At 43.5% G+C, this 24,513-nt stretch overlaps 2 protein-coding genes and 1 long non-coding RNA gene across 5 annotated transcripts; 1 reads left to right on the top strand and 2 right to left on the bottom strand.

The window, feature by feature from the left end:
* Positions 1-4,137: 4,137 nt before the first annotated feature.
* On the bottom strand, positions 4,138-13,868 carry LOC130371471 (uncharacterized). Of its 2 annotated transcripts, none has more exons than XM_056577257.1 (2): positions 13,598-13,868; positions 4,138-9,913 (listed from the first exon to the last, which is right to left on the bottom strand). In XM_056577257.1, the coding sequence occupies exon 2, from the start codon at positions 6,804-6,806 to the stop codon at positions 5,142-5,144; it is 1,665 nt and encodes a 554-aa protein (XP_056433232.1). In that variant the 5' UTR covers positions 6,807-9,913; positions 13,598-13,868; the 3' UTR covers positions 4,138-5,141. The 2 variants fall into 2 exon arrangements, with proteins under 2 accessions (XP_056433232.1, XP_056433231.1); XM_056577256.1 differs by having other exon boundaries at positions 13,708-13,868.
* An 86-nt stretch (positions 13,869-13,954) lies between these two features.
* On the top strand, positions 13,955-19,741 carry LOC130370855 (zinc finger MYM-type protein 6-like). 2 transcript variants are annotated; one of them, XM_056576363.1, is made up of 3 exons: positions 13,955-14,796; positions 16,415-16,510; positions 16,669-19,741. In XM_056576363.1, exon 3 carries the CDS (start codon positions 17,352-17,354, stop codon positions 18,417-18,419), a length of 1,068 nt encoding a protein of 355 aa, XP_056432338.1. In that variant the 5' UTR covers positions 13,955-14,796; positions 16,415-16,510; positions 16,669-17,351; the 3' UTR covers positions 18,420-19,741. The 2 variants fall into 2 exon arrangements, with proteins under 2 accessions (XP_056432338.1, XP_056432339.1); XM_056576364.1 differs by lacking the exon at positions 13,955-14,796 and having other exon boundaries at positions 15,563-16,510.
* Positions 19,742-23,170: 3,429 nt separating this feature from the next.
* LOC130370861 (uncharacterized) lies at positions 23,171-24,146 on the bottom strand. Its single transcript, XR_008893117.1, has 3 exons — positions 23,863-24,146; positions 23,563-23,756; positions 23,171-23,332 (listed from the first exon to the last, which is right to left on the bottom strand). It is a non-coding gene; the product is annotated as an uncharacterized LOC130370861 (long non-coding RNA).
* Between the last annotated feature and the right edge of the window lie 367 nt (positions 24,147-24,513).

Raw genomic sequence — 24,513 nt, 5'->3', positions numbered from 1 at the left:
TGGTTATATGTCTACTGTTGTATTGTTGACGGTGGCGGTATAACCTATGAGACCCACCAAGGTGAATGCCATTTCATAAATAGGGGAGCGTGATGTGTTTTTTTAGTTTTCCTTAAGAGTTTTTTCCATTTATTAATCGGTTTGTGGTGTTGATTATTTTTTCTATTTTGACTTTATGTTTTCGGTGTGGGATGTCGTGCTTATTGCTTAGAGATTGGTCATCTGAGATGACCAAGGAGGGAATTGGGACGAAAATAAGCACGAGAACTGTAATATCCGCACATAGTGTGGTAGAAATTAATGATTATATTCTATGGTAAACCATGATTATTATTAGGCCTGTATATCTAAAGTAGAAAACATTTAAAGCGTCTCTGGATTCTGATCCAGGGCTGGACACGGTGCTTGGGAGTCTGGGGTCAGAGCAGGGGTTGGGGCCCAACCCCCCAGGAGCAGGAAGCTACGGACACAATGCATGCTGACTCCACTCCTGGGGTCCTAAACTATCTCGGTGACCATATGGTTAGAGTTTGTGATTGATTATGGGTGGACACCTAAAACAAGAAACTGCTGAGTACTGTGCTGCTGTGTGTGAATAAGAAGAGGCTGGAATCTGTTAATTCGCCAGTGCTTTGCAAATCATTCGGCTGTTATCGTTGTTGCTTTTTTTAACGATAAAGACTTTTGTCAATACTTGCTCCGGACCCCTCGATTTATTTTACTCTCTCTTAAATTAGTCGAAGTGTTTTATATCTCGGTTAAAATCCACGACAATAGCCACAAGAGAGCAGGACCAAACATATAAGCTGCAATAACTGCACGTAACCACAAGTGGAGCAGGACCAAACATATAAGCTATAATAACTGCTCATGGCCACAAGATGGAAGCATCATCACACATATGAGGAAGCCGAAGGCAGGCTCTCAAAACCATAGCCAGTCAGAGCACGTACTACGTCATATAGGTCACGCCTACTCCATATCTAAACGGAGCAGGACCCCGATGAGGGGAGAGATTCTCTAGAGGCAGGGCAACCGCAGATGCTCTGTTAAGCGTCGCTCCGCGCGTGAATATACGATTCCCCTCCTTTTGCTTCATAATTACCATACCGAAACTAGGCCAAATAAAGTGAGTCAAAAGCGCTCCTGACTCAAGTATCTTTTCTAAACAACGCAACAACACCAGTTTCCACACAAGCGTTTTTATTTACAATTGATATAGATTCATTCATTATACTCTTGGTAAAACATAGGATCGACATCGACCTAGATTCTGGCCTGCGGGCTGTCCCCTCTACACTCCTCCAGTACCCAGACCCCGACAGGCCCCACAGTCACCTGTTGGAACTACTTACCATCAACCTGCGCAGGAATGACTTAGTTTTCAACAACAAGCATTACCTACAGACGCAAAGGACAGCAATTGGCAAGAAGTACGCGCCCAGCTGTGAGAACATCTACATGGCTGGGTTCCAATATTCTGCCCTGCAGTCTTGCCCATTGCTGCCACAGGTGAACTGGACGACATCTTCGGGGTCTGGCCACGTAGCTTATATCACTTTATACAATTCATACAAATATTCAATACACATCACCCTACTATTTAGGTTAAATATACACAACATGCACAACACATATATTTTCTAGACACAACAGTTTTTTTTCCCAGACACAAACGCACCACACACAGTCTTTCACACAAAAGTTTATTTCAAACCCACTGACACACACGCACTCCTCCGTAAAAGTAGCTTTCACACATTCGCGGGTATTATTAAATCACAAATCATCCGGTTTCACAGACTTTGCACGGTGGAGACGGACATGCGCAGGCCGACCGGGACCCTCTTTAGGGTCCTGAGGGGCAGGGGGTACACCAGGGGTACCTGCGCTCCATCTTGTCTGGCACGTTGTCGGAGCTCGGGCGGCGGGCCTCCTCGGGGGCCTCCCCCCGTCTGGGTCTTCGTCCCCCGCCTCCCCATACCCTAACCTTAACCCCGCCTCCCCCTGCCCTAACCTTAACCCCGCCTCCCCCTGGCCTAACCTTAACCCGCCTCCCCCTGGCCTAACCATAACCAACCGTCCCTCTGCGCGTCTCCTCCTCCTCACCACTCACCACCCACCCCGTCTCACTCTAGTCATTTTTCCACAGCTTTCCCTCCTCTACGCCTCACCTTAACGGGCTCCCCTCCCACACTGGAGGGGCCGACTTAGCGTCCGCCCCCGTCCACAGGCCGGCTGAGGGGGGGCCCCCACTAGGAGGGCCTGGATCCCTGAGTCAGGTGGTCTTCCCCAACAGGTTCCTCGAGGGGTACCCTGACATCAGGGGCGGAGATGTTCAGGGGCGGCAGCCACACACACGCATCATACTCCTCATCAGCACATTGACACAAAACATCATACAAACTCCAACTGAAACACGCATTCACACGCGCACAACTCAACAATCCCACACTCCAGAATCATAAAATAATATCAGCCTACAGGAAAAACCAGGACCACCAGGATGTCCTGGTGCGGCCCACTTCCCCACAGATATCAGAGGAGCCCCCTCTCCACACCAAAGCCACTTTCAGCAGCTGGCGGTCATGAGGAACCAGCACGCCTCCACCTCCGAAACTATTCCGCAAAAACTCACTATACTGGACAAAAACATCATCTACGTCATCACATGCTCCGAATGTACATCATTTTTGTCAGCGAAACAAAGCACACTATACTCACCAGACTTAAACAGCATTTATATACTATACACATAGGCTCACTCAACACTCAAATCGTCCAACACTTCCAAACACACCCCATTACCTCATTATTCATCACTGGGCTGGAGATGAAGGCGTGCTGGTCGGATAGACAGAGGAAGGCGGCGGAGCATAGATGGATAGCAAAGCTTAAAGGTTGGGTATGGAATTTGCTTTTTTGGCCATTTTTGCAAAATTACTTGAAATCCTTATCATAAACCACTTACAGCCACTGAGTTAGAAGTACTAACATGAAAATTAAACAAGTCAATCATCTGTGGAATGGGCAGGGCTCGAATAACTCCAGCCAATGATTTCCAGAGCCACCGAGTTGCATTGGACAGTAAGTATGTCAATCAAACGGTCGTACTGCACTCCCCCCCCCCGCAACCCGCGCGCGACCCCTTCGTGCACGTACTCAAACCTCGTGACCCAGAGAAAGCTTCTGTTTGTTGTTATCCTGCGGTAGCTACTGGAGCTAGCTAACTAGCAAATGACTCGCTCTCGCGCATCTGTGTTCGCTCGTGCATGATTGCGCGTCCATGAACTTGGAATGGGTGGAGTCAGAGTCAGCGTTGAAGGAGAGGGGGTAGGACCATTTGAGTTGTGTATTTTCAAAATCTGCTGGCATTTCGCAAATCCCATACCCAACCTTTAAGACCCTTCCCCCCTTCGGCCTGAACATCAGGGAGTAGGGGCCGCGCTGGGACGCTGCTGGGGGCGCTGGGACGTCCTGGGACTCCTCCTTGGGGATTTCCTGCATGGCGTCGCGTCAACGTTTTTATCCTTACTGTGTGCTTCCTTTGACAACATGATTTATTGAGGCCTTCCACCTCTTTTACCCTTCCATTTATTCCGTTGTAGGCTTAATTTTTATGTGAAAGGATAGCATGAATGTGTGAATGGTTTTACTATGTCTTATTTATCTTTATTTTATGTACCATTTTATTTATTTATTTATTCAGTTTTATCTATTTTGCACATTATCTGCCAGCACTTATTTTTATCTTGTGTGTTTTTAATATTTCTTGCATGCTTTTACCATGTTTATGTATTTATTAATATGTGCATTTATTACATTAAAGGGGTTCCTGCATTTTTCACCCATGAATTCTTCTGAGATTGCAGTGTGCTCCATTTTATTCCTACATTTTGTATTTATGCGCATGATTTACTATTTATGAGTCGCTTGATGCCTCCGGGGCATCAACTGTGGTGTTTGAGAAACGCACTCCAAAACGTAGTTTTCTTCCATCCAAGAAGTATTTATTCCAAAAATGAGTAAAAAGGGTTTCAAAATATCAAATAAACTCTTAACTTAACGAAAAGCTTAAGGTACTTGAAAACACTTAGATTAGAGTGGTCAAAATAATATATTTCCACAGTGTCTGCACCAGGGGCTGCCATTCTCGAGTGCATTTACAGGTGGCACAAACCACGCCCCCTGCCATCTAATCACTCAATTAACATTTAACATTAGCAATAAACATTAATACACACGTATTTAACTTAAGGTAAAGGATGGCTGTAACATTCCGGCCCCTAATTATTGCTAAGCAACTAATTACAAAAACCAAAAAGGGAAAAATATATAGCCATAACACAAGAATCTACTGACATCAGTTACTTCATGCATTTTTTTTTTTTCAAACATTTTCTTTTTAAAGTGTCTCTTTATCAGTCCATAAGCCATTAAAAAAGGCAAAATAAGGTATTTGATCTTCAAAAAGACGAAAAAAGGGAAGTTTGTGTATGCAAGGGGTCAAACTTCAAAAAAGGGGAAAAGGTGTAATGCAAGGGAATATATGCGTTATGAGAAATGTAGTGTGCCAGCCTTCAGTGTATCAGTTTAAGTATCGATGTTTAAGCTGTAGCCCCCTCCAAAAGAAGGCACAGCTTGGTGATGGGTCGTTCCAGCTCCACGGTTTGAGTCTTCAGCCGGACATGACGAACGAATCCCTTGGAGTCGGCCATGGTTTCTATAATTCGCCCCAATGGCCACAAATTTCTGGGTGCTGATTCATCCATGACAAGCACAACTCCAACAGCAAAGCTTTTTTTTTGCTCTGTTCCATTTTTGACGTGCTTGCATTAGTGGGAGGTATTCTTTCACCCACCTCTTCCAGAACAGGTCAGCAATGTACTGGACCTGCCTCCAACGCCTGCGAGCATATTGATCGTTTTTGGTAAACAAGCCAGGTGGTAGAAGTGGCTTTGCTTTGAGCTGCAAGAGGTGGTTTGGGGTTAGGGCCTCCAGGTAATTTAGGTCACCACTAGATGGGGTGATTGGACGGTCATTTAACACAGCCTCCACTTCACACAATGCAGTATGTAGGGCCTCGTCGTCCAGCACTTGCTGCCTTACCACTGTTTAAAGCACCCTTTTAACTTGCTGTATCAGCCGCTCCCAGACTCCTCCCTGATGAGCTCTACTGTATACGGCGGGTTAAAGATCCACTTTATTCCATCCTGTGAGAGAGAATGGTGCAGCTTGTTTTGGTTTAAGTCTCTGACGGCACTCTTTAACTCCCGGTCAGAACTGACAAAGTTGGTGCCCTTATCAGACCGTATTTCTCTTACTTGACCTCTGCGGCAGACAAATTTCCTGATGGCGTTTATGCACGAATCTGTGTCGAGTGTATGGGCCACTTCTAGATGGACTGCACGTGATGTTAAGCAGGTGAATATGACGCCATATCGCTTCACATCGTTTCGTCCTCTTTTCACCTCCATTGGGCCGAAGTAATCTATCCCAACGTCTTTGAATGGAGGCAGATCTGCAATAATTCTGTCCGCAGGATGGTCTGACATCTTTTGCTCACCAGGTTGCTGTCGTTGTCTTTTGCAGGTCATACAATCTCCAATGACTGTTCTGGCGGCAGAGTTGGCATGTGGTATCCAGAAGTGGCGCCGGAGAGTTGATAGCATGTGATTTCTACCCCCATGACCAACTTTATGATGGATGTGACGCAGAATTAGCGTAGAGATTTGGCTGCTTTTTGGAAGAATCATTGGATGTTTCGTTTCTTCAGGGAGAGCCGACCTGCTCAACCTACCACCAACTCTCAGGACTCCATCCACCATTGCAGGGTCCAGCTTGTACAGATGGCTTGCTTTCTTCAAAGTGCCTTTAGTTAAGGCTTCGATTTCTTCTGGATAAGACTGCCTCTGCACAAAACAGACAATGGCTTTTTCCGCTTTCTCCAAATCGCTCACTGACAGTTTGGGAATGTTTGGTTTTACTTGCTGCTTCAGTTTGCGCTCCTGTTTAGCTTGACCTTGGGTTGTGTTCATTCTTTGTCCTCTCAGCGGAAGAAGTAGCTCTTTTATCTTCAGTATCCATGCTACAGCTCTCGTAAGGTCTGTCCACTTGGAAAAATAGCTCAGAAGCTTACTTCTGGGACATTCACTGTCTTTCAGCACTACGGCATTGGCAGAAATCTTGGTGTTGACCTCAGGGTCGTCGTCAAGAACTCCATCCATTTGTATTGTTCCTGGCCATGGTGATTGAGGTTTGGAGAGGAAGCATGGGCCATTGATCCACAACTTAGACTGGAGGAATACATCAGCCTTCAAGCCCCGTGATGCGGCATCTGCTGGATTTAGCTTGGAACTTATGTGCCGCCATTGTGCCCCTTCTGACAGCTCTCGAATGATGGAGACACGATTTGCCACATATGTTTTGAATCGTTTGGTGTTACTGGCAATGTACTGAAGAACTGTCATGCTGTCAGACCAGAAAACAGGCTCTTCCATGTTGATTTCTAGCTCTGTTTGTAGCATCTTGTTGATGTGCACAGCTAAGACTGCAGCTCCAAGTTCCAGCCTGGGTATGGTTGTTTGCTTAAGTGGCGCTACTCTGGCCTTTCCCTTGACAAAAGCAATGCTCACCTGTCTTCTGGTGTTCATCAGCCAGAGGTAAGATGCTGAGCCATGCCCCATTTCACTGGCATCACAGAAATGATGCAACTGTGCTTCTGCTATTGCTCTGTTACGTATTTTAAGAACATAAGCTGCCTCCAAATAGACCCTAGGAAGCAGATTCAAACACACAAGCTGCATTACCCTCACATAGCCACTAGGAAGCAGGATCGAACACTTAAGCTGCAATAACTACTTTAGCTCACCTTTAGACAGGGGCGGAGCCATTACGTCACCCCGGCCACGCCCACTGCATAGGCCACGCCCACTTGACGTCCTCTAAGCGGTGGATTCGAAATGGAGAGGCCAGAGATTTCACCCCCACCCGCAGAGAGTCATGGGCCTTTGCCCGTGGCTCGAAGTAGCTAAAGTTATATCGCTCACACGTGTTCAACACGCTTCCTCTCCTTTTGCTCCATAGTATAACTTACCATACCGAAATACTTTACCAAATAAGTAACTATTAAAAGCTATCCCGGATTTGAACCCTTTCCTTGAAGAACTCTCTGCAATTTGGTGATCCTGACGTTCTTGGGAAGTTCCAGACCGAGACTAGCGGCCACGCGGCCGTCGGGACGCAATACAAGCTAGTTGCAGGCGCCACTGAAAGGTAAACAGAACCTGTTGTCAATGACTAAACTCATTCCTCAAGGCGTCCTCTCCTTTTTCTTTGAATATACGGTGTAACCTCTGAACAGCCAGGAACGTGGAATTCCAACGTGTGGGAATGGGCCTGATGAGTTGGAGGTCACTCTTGTTCAACAAATTCTGCTGCCTGGCTAGAACGGCCAACTTTATTCCACAGAGCGGAACATTTGGCGAATGTCGAACGGTACACACGTTTGAATGCTTCGTTTTCCGCTCCTACGCACATGACTGCAGTTGCTATCACAGGGCTCTAAACTAACATTTTTTACTGGTTGCACTGGTGCGCCTAATTTTTTTTCTTAGGTGCACCAGCACAAAAGTTAGGTGCACCCAAATTGTCGACCATATCGCATTCAACACTGCAGTTTTACAGGTTCACGTTTTTTAAATAGCTGTCCATGTAGGCAATATTGACTTGTAAATGATGAACTAAGAATATGGTCAACCTAATGTTCTTTATTTGAATATTTGCACAAGAAAGGTAATTTCACTGAAACATTTTGGTGCTGTAAGTGCTTCACTGAGCTGCAATTTAAACTTAAAACATCTGAAGATAAATGAAATAAAAAGAAAATCTAAATTAAAAGTGCAAGTGTTTTAAACTGAAACTTCAAACTGAACATCTCATGGCTCCAGGTCTTATGGACTATCCTCAATTGCAGTCACATGCCCCTCTGATGGCCAACTCATGTAGTTTGGCCTTCTTGATCTTTGGCAACGATGGGAAATAGCCTACTATCAAATGCATTATTTAAACCAGTATGAATATTACCGTAGGCCTATATGTTTACCAGGCAATTGAATAACGCCTGCACACACACACAGGCACGCACGCACGCACGCACGCACGAACACGCAGAGTGGTAATCGGGAGAGTTGGGAGAATTCCCGGTGGCCCGTTAACGTTTCGGGCGGCGCCGGGTCAACGTCGCAACCAATTCCGTTTTGTCTAGAGGGGAGTAACTGAGCGCCCCCTCCCGAAGTGGAACAGCCCAGGTCGGCCTTAAACTGCGATGGGTCAGAAAGACGTAACAGCTAATGACAACATTGAACTCTCATGCAGGCTCGAACAGAGTGACACACAAACACACACACACACACATAGTTTTTCACCAACTCCGTATCCAGCTTATTCCATGCTTAAAGCACCCAGGCTACTATGCGGCGAGCTGGGGCTCTCATGTTCTCCCCTGCGGTGTATACCTTGTCCGCATCCCCTGCCATCCAGTTGTCATACGATTCATGCAGACTGGTTTTGAACGGCTGATTCCATGGATGTAGCCTACTTTGCGTGTGCCGTGTTTTCCCGCCGATGTGGCGAAGCTGTATGGTTATGCTGTTGAGAGCTTAAATAAATGCACGATATAAGTTGACTGAACAATTATTGAAGTTTAACATTTTGTTCAGCAAATTTGACAACTGACAGATGCAATATTGTAGCCAGTGAAAATCGCAAAATTCTGACGAGCATTCTTAAATGAAGTAGAATAAACAGGAATATCTGGACCACGGCCAATCAGAGGGGGGTCCCGCTCTTCATTATCTCTGATTGGTTTGGACCATGATATGTGCCTTTCAGAGTCGCAGAGTTTTTTTCTTTTTGAACGGCTGGTTGCACCGGTGCGACCTCAGATTTTTTTTAGTCGCACCATTGAGAAATTAGGTCGCAATCAGAGGGGGGTCCCGCTCTTCATTATCTCTGATTGGTTTGGACCATGATATGTGCCTTTCAGAGTCGCAGAGTTTTTTTCTTTTTGAACGGCTGGTTGCACCGGTGCGACCTCAGATTTTTTTTAGTCGCACCATTGAGAAATTAGGTCGCATGTGCGACCAAATTGGTCGCACTTTAGAGCCCTGTATCAGATTAAGCAAATGGCATGCACATTTTTGGTGTGGTGGTAGCAGAACGTCTTGGGTATCTTCATCTAGTATACTAGCAATGTTGTGAAAGTCAACATCTTGAGAATCATCCTCATCATCTGTCCCGTCGTTGTCCTCAAGCTCAGGGGAGTGCTCACCAAACACCCTAAAGGCCTTCAAAAAGTTAGATCCACTGTCTGTAGTTGTTTTAACTACTTTGTTCTGGATGTGGTACTCTCTATGCACATCATCGAGTGTGGACGCGAGGACATCAAATGTGTGTGACCCTTTTAGGGGTCGACATGCAAGGGCAGCGGAACACCTCTGGAGGCTGACCTCATCAATCCAATGGCAGGTGACGCCGAGGAAGCTGCGATGATGGGCTGTCCAGCAATCTGTTGTGGTGGCCACGTAATCAATGCAGCTCAGTGCCTGCTTTAACTTAGTTTTCATGGCCTCACACGCCACATTGATTCTTCCCCTCAGAGATTTCCTTGTCATCACTGAAGATGTAGGGCTCAGTGTTGTAATGAGTTCTTTGAAGGATGGAGACTCAACAAGGGAGAAGGAGAGCATTGCATCACAGATAAGGTTAACAATGAGTTTGTCCACATTTATCTGGGAAACTACCATCCTTGCAGGAAGTTTGGCCTGCACTGCATTCCCAGTATTTCGGGGTCTTGGTTCTTGGATTTTGACATGCACACTCGGTAGTGTTGCATTTTCCCTGGGTGCTTCCTCTGTAATTAAAGCACAAGCAAAAAAACGACCATTAGGACACATAGGACACATATAATGTAATATTTGTTGTATGCACCAGTGGAGGCTTCTCCATTGAGGAGAGGGAGGAAGATCCTCCCTAACATTGTTGAGAATAAAAAATGTAGATGCCCAGACTATTGTAATGAATTAATGCCCTTAAATATGACTACTTTATTGCATTTGAATATATAATGTTCGTTTCCCTGGGTAAAGGGACATTAGCACCCCCTATCGCTTATTGACAATTACTTCAGGGAGGAAGGTCCTCCGTCGCCCTCCGTTGATTCCCATTCATTTCCCCGAAAGTACTGGCGGCCGGTGGATAACATGGGTTTCAATGGGAGAGAGGAGGAAAGTCCTCCTCTGAGTGGGTGGGACCTTAAGGGGTCTGATTCGCGCAAAAATCTATCCGTCTGCCTTATGAACCAATAAGCAGGATCCCTGGATGTTGAGCAGCGTTGCCAGATTGGTCAGATTCCCACCCAATTGGGCTACTTTTAACCATGTTAGGCTGGAAAAATTATCATTCGGCGGGAAATCTGCCCAATCTGGCAACGCTGTCGATAACAAACCCGGTCTGCATTGCCGCGGTGCTCAGTAAGAGACGCAGAGCAAGTGAAATCTGCGATAGCGAGATCCTAAATGTACAATGGAAACATTGGAAACGGAGGACATTGTTAACGTCTTATTAAAAAAAGCATTCCATTCATTGAGTTACAGTGCTAAGTTAGCGACCAAAGAAAGAGGTAGACCACTTCCCAAAATCAAGGTGACCAGAAGTAATGGCAACGTCATTGTTGTGAGTGCTACATGGTTTGCTAGGTACGCATGGCTTACTGGTAGCATTACAAGCAATCGACTTTATTGCTGGCCCTGTTTGCTTATGAATAATAGCAAATCTCCAACGTGGGCTGTTCATGGTTTCACTGATGTGGAAAATCTTGATAGGGCAACCAAACGCCACAAGTGTCAAGATCACGTTGGTGAGCACCAACGTGATCTTGACACCCGTCGATCTAGGCCCAATGATAGGCCCAGATTTTTTTATTTACTTTTACAAATCAATAGTAGGCCTGATTTGACTAATATGCTTTGCATCCTTTCCTTCTCAAATTACAGTGATGCCACTGGTGGCTTTGTATAAATTGTATTCACATAACTCCCTCCCTGCTATTTTGTAGTTCACCAAAACACCTTGAAACAACTTGAGTCTCACATTCTTATGCCACCATACACCAACAGTGCAAGCAGGCCAATGGCAACCAAGCGCGCAGTCCTTCCTCCCTCACTTTAAAAACCACCAGCCGCCACTGGTATGCACACATATGTGGCATCCAGGATATCCATCACATTAATAATTTCATTAAACCCTGTTACAAGCACACTTAAAGCTGAGATAGCCCGACAAGACTAGACTACATTTAGATCTAATAATAATATATCTTTCTCATACTCAAGGTCGCTTCACAGTGTCATGGGCAGACAGAACAAGACAGCACAACAACACAAATAAAAATAAATAATATATACAGAGGATCTGATCAATTGCAGAGAATAGCTTGATGTGATACAGGACTCTGCTTTAGTTATATCAGACAGCGCTATAGGCTAAGCTAACAGACGTGTTATACATTGGGCTAACTTAAACTCATGCTACTCAAGTTTATAAAATAAAACAAATCCAATGAGGTATTTCATTGCACAATTTCGGTTCACTTCAAGACATGTACCCCTGGGATGTGCAATATAATTCGACGTCACCGTCTTTGCGGACAAATTATTTCTCTGCTGATCAACACTACGAATGGCCAAAAGACTTGTATCCCCCCCCCCTTAAATAAATACTATGGCAGAATTATTATTATTATTAGGGGTCCAAGCCAACAGGTTGGAACCCTATTGTTTTTGTAAGGATTTTTTTTATTTTTCTACTTACCTCCCTAAAAGTGCGACCACAGCCCAAACCGTAAATGGTGCCGACACGCCAATTGCATGACTAGATCCAGATCTGTTCGGACTAAGAAGACGACAAAATCCAGACCTGCCGGTCCCTAGGTGGCGCTATACCAAGGAATACGCGTTTGGGGCTATAACTCCCACACCGAACCTCCCACAGTCCAAAACGTTATACGCCCAGATTCACTGGAGTCTGCTGCATATTTTGGCATAGGCCACGCCCATTTGCGCAAATGGGCGTGGTCGCACTTTTAGGGAGGTAAGTATAAAAAAAAAAAAAATCCTTACAAAAACAATAGGGTTCCAACCTGTTGGCTTGGACCCCTAATAATAATAATAATTCTGCCATAGTATTTATTTAAGGGGGGGGGGGGATACAAGTATATTGGCCATTCGTAGTGTTGATCAGCAGAGAAATAATTTGTCCGCAAAGACGGTGACGTCGCTTAGCAACGGAAGACGCTGGGATAGACAAGTCACCGGACTACTACCCATGAACGGAGCGTTCCACGGCATTGAGAAGACCCGTGTAATAAAGGCCTATAATATTTCTGTTTATGGCATAGATTTCTCCTCAGATTAGGCCAATAAACCAATGGTAAAATAAAAATAAAAACGCTCATCAAAGGCCCGGCCCGAGTATAGTGGTGGGAAATATCGGCCCGACCTGGCCCGCGTCGGGCTCGGGCTCGTGCAGAGAATCTAAACACTGACTGGAACTACTTAGCAGGTGTCTGTAGGGCTATATCAGGAGTTAATGCACGCACTGCAGCCAATCAGAATCAGAGTATTCCCCCAGACCGTGGTCTAAACAATATTATTCACGAATTATAAACAACCCCTACACATCAATATTAATGATAACCCTGTGGAAATTGCCATAAGTGAGAGATACAATTTCGCACATTGAGCACACAGTTGTGTGACTCGTTTATTTAGTAAGAGAGAAACAGGAAATCAAAACGTGCTGAAGGTAAACAAATCCCGCATGGGCTCTGACGTCATGAGACGCTCGTAATCCTTAAAAGGGACAGCGATCCCTGAACCACCAAGATAGTAAACGACATGCCTAACACAATTGAAAGAACAACACATAACAAAATACTGTAGGTGAATTATGTTACACTCACTACAACCCATTAAATACGGTATGATTTCTAGATGTCATGGCAACGTCCGCTCGCGACACTGGACTTGTGATCGAGGCATCGACGCGGACGTTCATTCACATAGCCAAAAACAAGAGAATAGATGGCTAGATAAAATAAACATCAAGACATACAATTCTAAAAAGAACAGATGAAGCAGCTACCCTTTTTTCCTTCGCGGTTTGCCTACAGAGCAGCGCACCTGCATTTAATATATCCGTGTATTGTCACAATTTCTCAGTATCAAAGGTGAAAGTAGAAACGGGTGGCCAAAAGCTGTCGTATTGTTAGTTATCACAGACAATTTTAAGTAGAAACGGGTGGCCAAAAGCTGTCATTTGTTAGTTATCACAGACAATTTTCAACAATGAATGATCTGTACGGAGCTCCATAAGGGACATTAGGGAGAACCTTCGTTTGGAAGTCATGCTTAGTGACACAACAAATAGCCTACTTCCAATTGAAATACAAAATTTAGAAAATAGGCCTACGTGTCCCTGATCACGTTTCAATAGATTAAATAACGTGACAGTGTCACGTATTTTCGTGAGACCATACCCGTACTTCCATGAGTATACTTAAAGGAAGTATACTATCCGCCCTGTCTACTACGTTCATTTTTCAGATGTGAGTGCTGTTCCAAGTCGAGTACTCCGTGGTGCACTAACCGGAAATTACGATCACGTCTGCCGCCGTGGCTCCTCCCCCGCAATAAACATCCCGCTTTGAACGGTGAACTCTTTACGCCTAGCAGCTATAAAAACTATAAAAACTACAAAATGACTCTATTAATGCAGACTATGTGGGAAATGCGCCGACTTTGGCTCAGCCTGGCTCCGCCTCTTTCGCTACGTAGCTAAGATGGCTGCCGTCAGTGGCGGATTGGCCGTCGGGAGCACCGGTGTAAGTACCATATTGGCTCGGCTACCAGATCGGCTCGGGGTCCGTCGTCTGCTGATTACGTTACACAATATCATTGGCTGTACGCTTGAATGGGCGTAGGCTACATTGTGATTGGCTGCTAAGGGACAGTTGTGATTGGCTGTTTTGTGCTGTAGCTCTGGCTGTCGTCATAGCAACCACAGCGAGCACATGTGTGAGCGAGTAGGTCTGTCTAGTTTCGGTTTGTGTTGCCAGATTGGGCATATATCCCGTTTTTCCAGCCTAACGTGATTCAAAGTAGCCAAATCAGGCTGAAAATGTGCCCAATCTGGCAACACGGACGGCTTATCTTAACAGCCAAGATGATTCCGAGGGATGTTTTGTTTTTAGAAGAAAACTATCCATACAGATAGGTTGGGAATGGTCTATGTTCAAAATGAAAGATCATTACAGGCTCTTTAATTTAAGCCATAAAAGACCTTATTGCTGTAGATAGCGTATTGTGTGACGTAATCAGCAGACAACGGACCCCGAGCCGATCTGGTAGCCGAGCCAATATGGAACTTACACCGGGACGTTTCCCGGTGGCCTGATGGTCCTCCTGGCCTGACTTGAACAGTCACCGGACTGAGTGACTGACGCCCGGGCCAATCAAATCGATCCATCTAGTTACGTAATAACGCCGCTCGGCGACCTGTCGGCGTAACACAACAACCAATTAGCTCCGCTGTCTTCATTCCAGTAGTCGAGAGAAATGGAGAGTCAGAAAAAGAGGAAAGGTGGAGCAGAGAGAGAGAGGGACAGAAAACGTAAAGCCCTCGCCACAGACGGAGCAAAATGTTGCAAAATAAGTGACATGTTCACCAGAAGGGAAGGTCAGTCAAAAACTATACAGCTTTCATTGCGTTTATCGTTCACGAAGGGTTAAGTCCATCAACTCGTTCACCGCTATTGACATCTAAGACGTCAATAGCAGCATCATGCTAGTTGTAAATAAAAGTTTGATGCCGAACTCACCCCGTGAGTGATGGGACGATTAGTCGACGTAGTCGACTTCAAAAATTTGTCGACATGAATAATCTGCGTCGACTAGTCGCGTACCCACCCCCCCCCCCCCCAGTCCAGTCGTGGCGGTAAATATGCACCAGAACGTTAGTCGCCAATCGTTTAATCATAATAATGGCGGCGGCAAGCAGTAGTAGCGGGAGCACAGAGGCTTCAACAGCAAAAAAAACACGACTGAGGTGTTCAAAAGTGTGGGATTTTTTCACTCTCAACGCTCCCAACAAGGTGGTTATTTGCAGACTATGCAAATTTACATTAGCGTACCACAGCAGCACTACGGCAATGCACAAGCATTTAAAAAGAAAACACCCGGGAGCTCTGGTTCAGGATGGCCGCAAACCACCGCAAGTTCTGTTGATTTTCCCCCTTCCCCGACCTGGAATGTTCGTTTATCAAGCAGTCGCAGTAGTATACTAAAGATAAAAGTTTGTATGTTTATTAATATTAATATTCGAATATATTCGAATATTTATTAATAATATTTGGACCATTAAATGTCTTCATTCCTTTATATGGTATAAAACTCGGCCAAAAGCCGAGCTCCGAGGGTTTGTTTACCAGCGTTGCTATGGTGACCGGTCTTGCGTGTTCCAACGGTTTATTAGGTATCTAAGCTGTCTAATCACTTCATTCACTGCCTCTTCCGTGGTCATTACAATATTATGAAATATGAATAGACTTTGTCGGGTTCGGATTTTATACTTGTCTTTTATACTTGTCATGTTAAAAAAAAAAAAAAAAGTCGTTCGATTAGTCGACTAATTGAAAAAATAATCGCTAGATTAGTCGTTAGAAAAATAATCGTTTGGGACAGCTATAGTGCTTTTTGAGGATGAGCTATCAGTTTTTATTACACGAAGAAGAGATGCGATAATAGGAATTAAATGGCGAAGCGAAAGACGCGCTAATGCCAATTACTAAGGAACGGAAAAGGGTAGAATCAAACTTTTTTTCTAGAAGAAAGAAGAGATCCTACTATTTCTTATGGTGGTTTCAGAGTTTACAACACAGCCCCCTCCACACACAAACACATACACACACTGACACAGGCACACGGCCCGACAATCAATCCAGAATACCTAGACATGAATGAAAAATGTGTTGCATAATGTTTGAGCCACTACAGGATAGTTTATACATGCTGAAATAATAAAGCATTATTAAATACAGCTAGCTTTTTTGTTTACTCTTAATCTATTAGGCTGCAGCTTTGTGGCAGTTTTCTTTATTGTAATTCTGCACCATAAATGATAGTTTGACTATCATAATAATATATACAGGCTCTATATGGTATGACTATAAACTTTATAGGCTGTGTTCACAGACACCTGTCTTTCTGGTTTGTGTGTGCAATACACATTGTTTGAATGTAAACAGCAGTGCAATAAACTTAAAACATGGCCTGCTCTTGGGTTTTTCCTTGCAAAGGTGGAGAAGGAACCAGCAGCAGCACTGGTACCCCAAGTGCTCCTGCAGAACTGGAGAGTGTTGGTACACAGTCAGAAACAGAGCAGGACCTCCCAGGTACCACTTAAGAGCACACAGAGTATGCTTTTAGATTAATAGGTGATTTATTAATGAAACTATCAGTAAGAGTGTAATCAGGAAGAATACAATTGATGACTGCATAATATGTAATACAAGTTTATAATCAGGCTATACTTGTCAATCTCATTCTGCAGAGCAACCAGACGTTGAAGTTGAGGAAGAGGGAGAGAGAGACAGGTTCAGAGTCCAGCACAGGAGAAAATGAAAGGGAGAAAACAGAACATTAATTTGATTATTTTGCCCGCCCTCAGCCCAAGGACTATGACTTATTTTTTAAGAACCACCCAAAACAAACCACTCAAAGAATCATCCCTAATGTATTCAATTCCAAAGATGGCACCAACAGAAAATGGCTGACATACAATGAAGGAACTCACTCCTTGTTCTGTTCAGTATGTCTAGCATTTGCAAAACCCTCTGCCAGTGAAAGTACATTTGCCAAAGGAGGGATGCATGATTGGAAACATGCCCATCAGAGGGTACAGGAGCATGAGAGAAGCAAGACTCACAGAGAGAGTGCAGAAGCCTTTTTTCTCAGAGCCAGCAGGGCAGACATTTGTAGCCTTTTGAGTGACAAACAAATGTATATTCAAAGAGAGCAGATCAGAAAGAGGAGGCAGGTCATGGAACTTGTCATAAATGTAGTAAAAGTTATCGGTAAATGCGGGCTTAGCTACACAGCCAAGAAGCTGCGTATACATTGGAAAACATCGCCAGCAACCATGGCTACTTTCTTGAACTAATTTTGTTGCTGAGCAAATATGATGTCTGCCTACAAGAGCACGTTAAGGATTGTATTGAGAAGAGTAAAAAACAGATGGGAAGTAAAGGAAGAGGGTCATTGGTAACAATGATGTCCAAAACGACAGTAAATAAAGTTATTGAAGTCATCAGGTCATTGATTCAGCAGACAATTGCTGTTGAAGTGAAAAGGGCAGGGATGTTCTCTGTACAACTGGACACAACACAGGATTTGACATCCAAAGACCAATGTGCAGTAGTTCTGCGATATGTCACTACTGTTGTCCATGAGAGACTCATTGCTGTCATTGACTGTGAGTCATCAACTGGACAGTACTTTGTGGACCTTGTAAAAGAGACACTCGCAACGATGGACATAGACATCAAACATTGCATTGGCAATGCAACAGATGGAGCAGCTAATATGCAGGGAAAATACAGAGGCTTCTCTGCATTGATTACAGAAGTATCTCCCAACCAAGTCCACATTTGGTGTTACTCACACATCCTAAATCTTGTGCTGAGTGACACCACTCGGGTTGTTGTTGCAAGCGAATCCCTTTTCTGTCTCCTGAACGACATTGCAGTGTTAATTCGAGACTCCTATAAGCGCATGCACCTATGGGAGGAAACCACTGAGGACAAGAGACGCAGGCGGCTAGGTGTCATTGGTGAAACACGCTGGTGGGCTAAAGATGAAGCATTGAAGAAAGTCTTCGGAGGCTTTGCAAAGCCCAACCAGGCACTCTACACAGATGTCATCATCACTATGGAGAAAATTGAAAAGGACATGACCATAAAACCTTCTACCCGAAGCAAGGCCCAAGGGTACAAAGATGCTCTGCTAAGGTATGAGACGATTCTCACAGCTGAGATTTATCTCAGGATCTTTGAGAACACATCCCCTCTCTCGAAATATTTGCAAACAAGTGGGATAGATTTTGTGACAGCACAACACCTTGTGACTGGAACAGAGGATAATCTGAGAAAGTATGCAAGAGACTTTCAGAGTGTGAAGAAGGCAGCAGACAACTTTGTTGAGTGGGCCAATGGCATTCTGGAAGAACAGCAGAACCGTGATGCTGAAGCTCAAACTGCTCTGCCAGAGAAGAGAACAAAAAAAAAAGAAGAGAAGGCCAGGTGATTTGGCAGAAGATGACCTCATTGCTAATGCTGACAAAAATTATGAAATCAAAATCCACAATGTGATACTGGACACTGTTGTGGAAAGTATCCACCATCGTTATGCAGCAAATACAGTGCTCTGTGCAGATGTCTCCTGCATGGATCCTAAACGCTTTCCTGAAATCAGAGAAAAGGGCCTTCCAAACACAGCCATGAAGGAGCTCAGCAAATGCTTGTTGAAATTTGATGACCGTGCCACTGTTGAAGCATTGCAGGCTGAACTGACCAGCCTTGCACAACACTGGGAAAGACTCAAACAATCACTACAAGAGGAGTACAACACCAGGGCTGCCACCACCAGTGATGACTCTGGAGAGGATCTTGATGAAAGTGTGGAGTTTGTGAGCACAAGTTGTTCAACCTGTAAAAACTGCCTGGTATGCTGCTATTTACTCCTGTCACAGTACAATCTGCTCACAGATGCATATCATATCATTGGTTTGGGCTACAAGTTCATCCTCACACTATCAGTCTCACAGGTGGCCTGTGAGAGGACCTTCTCTACTCTGAAACTTGTGAAGAATCGCCTGAGAACCTCTCTCAATCAAGAGAACTTAGAAGCATTCATGCTGATGGCAACAGAGAAGGAGATTCTAATGGCCCTTGACAAAGATGACATTATTGAAAAGATGGCAGAGAGCAGTGAGCTACTGCGCCGCCTACTGGTTTACTAGGGATAATCGCTGACTGGTTACTCTTAGTGATCTACTTTATTGACACTAATGAGTGAATATTGTATTCTAAGTTCTTCTTTGTTGTTCTTACATTGTTGCTTGTTAAATTTAAAGAAATTATTATATTCCAGTTTTGATAAATGTTTTATATGTTTGATGCTTGAAAGTAAAGTTAATTATTGAACATCCAAGCTAGTATTTGTCTCTCTTTTTACAAATATAGGCCCATTGTTTTGTGTGTCTTGCTTTGTACATTTGTGTATCCTATGGCTGCTGTCCTCTATATTTTTTGAGTATTCATCCATTGCTATAACATTTGAAAACAGGGTTTTCAATGAAAATCATATATTCAAATAGATAACTCATCGGTCACTCCTAAATCTCTTTTAACTATCAAATAGTGTTAGAATACACAACTAGAGGTATGGTGGTCTGCATGAGAAGGGTGGCCTGGAATGGCATCAAATTCCCGGCCTGAATTATTGTCCCAGTCCACCACTGGCTGCCGTTGAGTACGGGGAGTGTCCTTCGATCCACACTTCACGATTAGCCCGTTTTGAATACGGCATCCGGGTCCTTGAAGTATACTTCTTTTCGCCGGATCTGAATTGGAACATACTGCGTACTCAAATTTTGGCTAGTAAGTACGGACAGTACGGGTATTGGAACACGGCACTGTACTTACGTGACACAAACCAGCACCGCAAACGTTCTCTCCCGCTTGAGATGACGTCTTTCTGATATCCCTGATATCCCCGGAGATTCTCGGGCATCTTCGACAATTTGGCTATTGATTGTCTCATTACACGCTAAATAATATATAGCCTAATTATATATACAGCCTATACATATATATAGCCAATATATATAATTAGGCAATATATATATATATACATATAGCATTTGTGGTTTTGGCATAAACATAACTAGGGTGCACTGTACTATCTGCGCACACCCTTTCTGAAGCCTCTCTCTCGCTCTCTCTCTCTCTGTCCCTGCCTCTCTCTCTTTCTCTTTCTCTCGTACCGTTTTGTGTAGCACGTTGATTGTCTGACAACACTCCCATTCAGAAAGCATTGGTTTACATTTCGTTCTGTGTAGCACGCAAAAAGTCGGACTATCGTACTCTGGAACACGCTTCAATAGATTAACGTTTGTGCGCATGAGCACGCAATCGCGTGATACCGGGTTGCAATATTGCAATCTAGGGAGGGGGCATCGCTAACGTGTACGCTTGTATTACAGTCAACGAAGATAATATGTTTATCAAAATACTCATTTTAATGAAGGCACGATGGAAAATGTAATTGAGTAAAGAGTAGAATTCTAAATCAAATATTTACTCGAGTAAGAGTAAAATTACAGACTTAAAAAAGGAACGTGAAAAGTACTTGTCCGAAAAAAGTACTTTTTTACTCATTTGCGTTACTTGTAACGCGTTACTACCCACCCCTGCTCGCGAGAAACCATTGATTTGAATTAAACTCAATGCTTCAAACTTGATACAGCTTATGTTGTCTGATCTCACGAATCTCACTACAATCATTTCACAGAGATATGATTTATAGTAAAAAAATAAATAAATATGCAAAACATGTATTTTCAGAAAGTGTTCCTGTGTCTCTCTTCACCCTGATATTCTTATAAAGTAAAACATGTTCTGTCTTTGTTTTTACATGTTGGTGGTAGATCCTGACTACAGCCTTGAAGTTTTCACAGAGGAATATGATGATATTGATGATGATGACGATGATAATGACGATTCTCCAGGCAAAGACACCTCAAGTAGGAGGAAGAAAGCAAGGACTGAAAGTGGAGGCAGAGGAAACCATGGCAGGGGAATGAAAGGCAGGGGCCGTGGTTTTCCACAACACAAAAAAAAAACAAATACATCAGGCCAACAAGTTGTGGAGGCAGAGGAAACAAGCAGAGGAGGTACTCCTGCACCAGCCAGAAAAAGAACAGGCCCTTCTAGAGGCAGCCGAGGCAGAAGCAGGAGGGGCCGTGGTGTGACACAGGGTGGAGAGGACTGTGATGATGAGAGACCAGGAACCAGCAGAGATGTTCCTAACAGAGCAAGAAGAAGAGCAAGAGGTCGCCGGGGACGTGGACCTGCTGTTCTTACTCATGATGATTTACTCAGAGTTCAGCAATTTCAGCAGGAGAGGATTGCCGCTGAGCAGCACCATATTAGTATTTTCTTATTATTATTGTCTTTGGATTAGATGTCCAGCAGCCAATATTTCTATTTGGTTTTAAAAATCATGACCTCTGCAACATCCATTGACATGAAAATATCTACTATTTCAGGCTAGAATTCAAGCTCTAGACATCACACAGTCTCATGAGCTGCTTCTGACCTGCCTGGAAAGGGACCCAAGCATGCTGTTTGACCTGATGGCACACTCACAGGTTCAGGATGATTCCCAAATTATTTGAACACCCGGGCAACCAGAGTGGTGTGTCTGTGGCAGATGCAGGCAGATGATTAGAGACATTGAGAAGGTGTGCTGCCGACAAACGCTGGAAAATTGCATCTCTGTCCTGCCTCACATGGATGCCTTCATCTTGCAGGCGGGGGTCCTCCGCATGGCTAGACGCATCTGGAATGACTCCCGAGCATTAGAAGATGCACAAACACCGGGGGAAAGCCACAGGCAGTTCCGCTTTTCTGCATATAGACAGTATATCATTTGGCAATATGGTCAACTTGGACAAGGCCACAGAGTTGTCATACCAAGTTGCTGTGTTTGGAGAATACGTGAAAAATACCCAGACCCCAATGGGATCTACAAAGGTTTTATCCCTAGCCGAAATGGTATAGATGAGGAATAGACTCCAGCCCAGTATACCCTGCCCTGTGAATTATGTACATAGTACTGTCTTATTACTGTATATTTTGGTCATAGTTAGTGACCCATATTTCTAAATTAAAAATACATATTTATTTACTCTGTTGTGTTGATTTACATCTGTGAAATTCCAATTATAGTCAATTTAAGTCAATACAGTTTAAAAATGTCGAACTGCCATTTCCTTTACTTACATCATATGTTTTTCTTATGCTTTGGTTACACTATGCAGAAAATCACACACAACTTATTGCTGCTCCTGCGCTTCGTTCCCACCATTACATCTGATGTGCAGAAAATCTTAATATTATAATATTTTCCCTTGATGCCAGCACAGGAAGTGTATTCTTTGAATTTCAACTGAATGCTTACAGAATACCTCTTAGTTAAATTTCTCCACATATTCTGTATGAACTTCAGAATCAATTTGATTTTATGAAAAAAAGTTTGGATGTTTTAAAATGTTACTGAGGGAATTCAGTGATCCCAAAAACACATATCTTACATTATGGAAACCAATTACATAAGGCTACATTTTGAAAATATTGCTTTAGATCCGGAGTTCTCTGGTTGTCCTTTCAGACAAGACGGCAGGTTTGATGCCAGGACAAGCCCTGGTTGGTGCAGGTTGTCTTCTACTTTTGCGGGAGTGGTTCACCTTGACAGAGAGTAATAAAAATCAAAATGTAACATTGGACAAAATTGCAAAGTTAGGTATTACTAGCCAGATAAAAAGATTTAACTTTATCTTCTACCGATTATGCGTTTATGGACAATCTAACAGGTGTTATCTAACAGATGTGTTTCACTTTATAAGGAGAATAAACAAAAGATATATAGACTATCAAGGAACAATATAGTATATAAAGGGTGTATTTTGAATTCCTCAAATAATAAATGTTCAAACAGACTTCAGACTTGACCTCATTGTCGTTGTACCCTCAACATCCTCTAAAAAATCAGACAACACTCACTACTAGGGGTTATACCTTCCACAAATACAATTGCACAGCTGTGCAATCTTATTTATTGCAAATGCCACACTTATAAGTAACTGCTGTAAAGGTTTTTGCTTTGCTATGATTTTTTGGACCAGCACCCAATTACACACCAAACCTACTGATTATCTGTTCATGGGGGAGTCAGAATTATGATTTTTTGTGTTTTAAACATCAACATACCTGTATTTGCCATCTGCCTTCACATAGTAGGGTCGGCTGCAGTGTTCATTGTAGTCAAGGGCAGCTAAAAGTGTTCGGGCCGCATACACAGGTGGTATGAAGGCGTTTCGTTTTGATGCGTACATCAGAACGTGTGCATGGAAACACTCCAGGGCACCAGTGGATCTGGCATCAGAGAGGGAGGAAAAATTAAAGATATGATTGGTTACATAACTTCAGCAAAAACAATTATTACTAAATAGTAATGTAGTTTCAATCTATTATCTCAAAGTACACAAGAGCTGCATTTCTTGTCATTCTGTAGAAGGCCATTATGTATGTACTGTACAATAATAAATGTTACTAGTACAACACATCTGAACAAAAGCTTATTATATTGAAGGCTGACTCATTACCTAAAGGTCAAGTACTTTGGAATCGTCTTTGACCACCTCTCATCCATGATCAGTTCTGTGATTTTGCGGTGTGCAGTGCTTCCCTTTGGAATAAGCTCCTTGTTGCTATTTTCCTCCAATGGGCCATGGTAACAGCCGCCAAGTCCCCACTGGTGTTCTCCGGTGACATGGTGTAGCAATCCTGTCCACATGTCCTGAATAGGCAATTAAAATGAATATGTAAAAAGAAAATTGTTATAATGTATAATTTGAATACATTGACAATACACTTACTTATAGAAATTACAGTGAAAAACATACCCAGAAATCCTCCACTGTATTTGCTGCCTTGCAGCAGTACCAAAAGTGGTTGCAGATATCCTTCTTCCGGACAAGTAACAGTGAACAGCCTTTTTGGAGGCTGGCCTAGAAATTGAAAAAAAGAGAATGATTCTGCTTCAGAATGATAACTAACAAATATGACATTTCTAAAACAAATACAGTAATCCATCTTGACATAGCAGTAATTTACAGCATGGATTTTTTTGCCAAGATTCTTGGCTCCGTGCCACATGTCCAGCGTGTGCTTGACGCCACTGTCCTTGTACAGCCCTTTGTTTTTGTCTGGAAAATAATGATTACAAAAATACACAGTATAATATCTCAGTGTAATTGCCAACTGTTTTGTTGTTATTGTTTTTCTTCCAATAATTCTAAAAATCATACATTGTTTTTCCAACCCCAATTAGATGTATCTACAGAAACACTTACTGAATAGGGCTGATATTTGGCTGTGTGCATCAGTGCAGAACTCATTGATCTTGCTTCAGCGTGTCTAATGTCTCTATAAAGGCCACCTTCTCCATGTTTGTCGATTTCCGCGAATTCTCACGCTTGTCCACATTCACCACGTTGATTATTTGGCTTGTGGCATTGTCCATGGCAGTGTACGTACAGTACTGCGCGCAGAAT

The sequence above is a fragment of the Gadus chalcogrammus genome, chromosome 18 (assembly GCF_026213295.1).
Source record: "Gadus chalcogrammus isolate NIFS_2021 chromosome 18, NIFS_Gcha_1.0, whole genome shotgun sequence".
Taxonomy (NCBI): domain Eukaryota; kingdom Metazoa; phylum Chordata; class Actinopteri; order Gadiformes; family Gadidae; genus Gadus; species Gadus chalcogrammus.
Note: the sequence above shows the minus strand (reverse complement) of the source record. Positions and strands in the feature narration are given on the sequence as shown.

Bases quoted from the DNA above. Each gene is read 5' to 3' on its own strand.
- LOC130371471 (XM_056577257.1), bottom strand. From the start codon at position 6,806: ATGCAGCTTGTGTGTTTGAATCTGCTTCCTAGGGTCTATTTGGAGGCA.
- LOC130370855 (XM_056576363.1), top strand. From the start codon at position 17,352: ATGGGAAGTAAAGGAAGAGGGTCATTGGTAACAATGATGTCCAAAACG.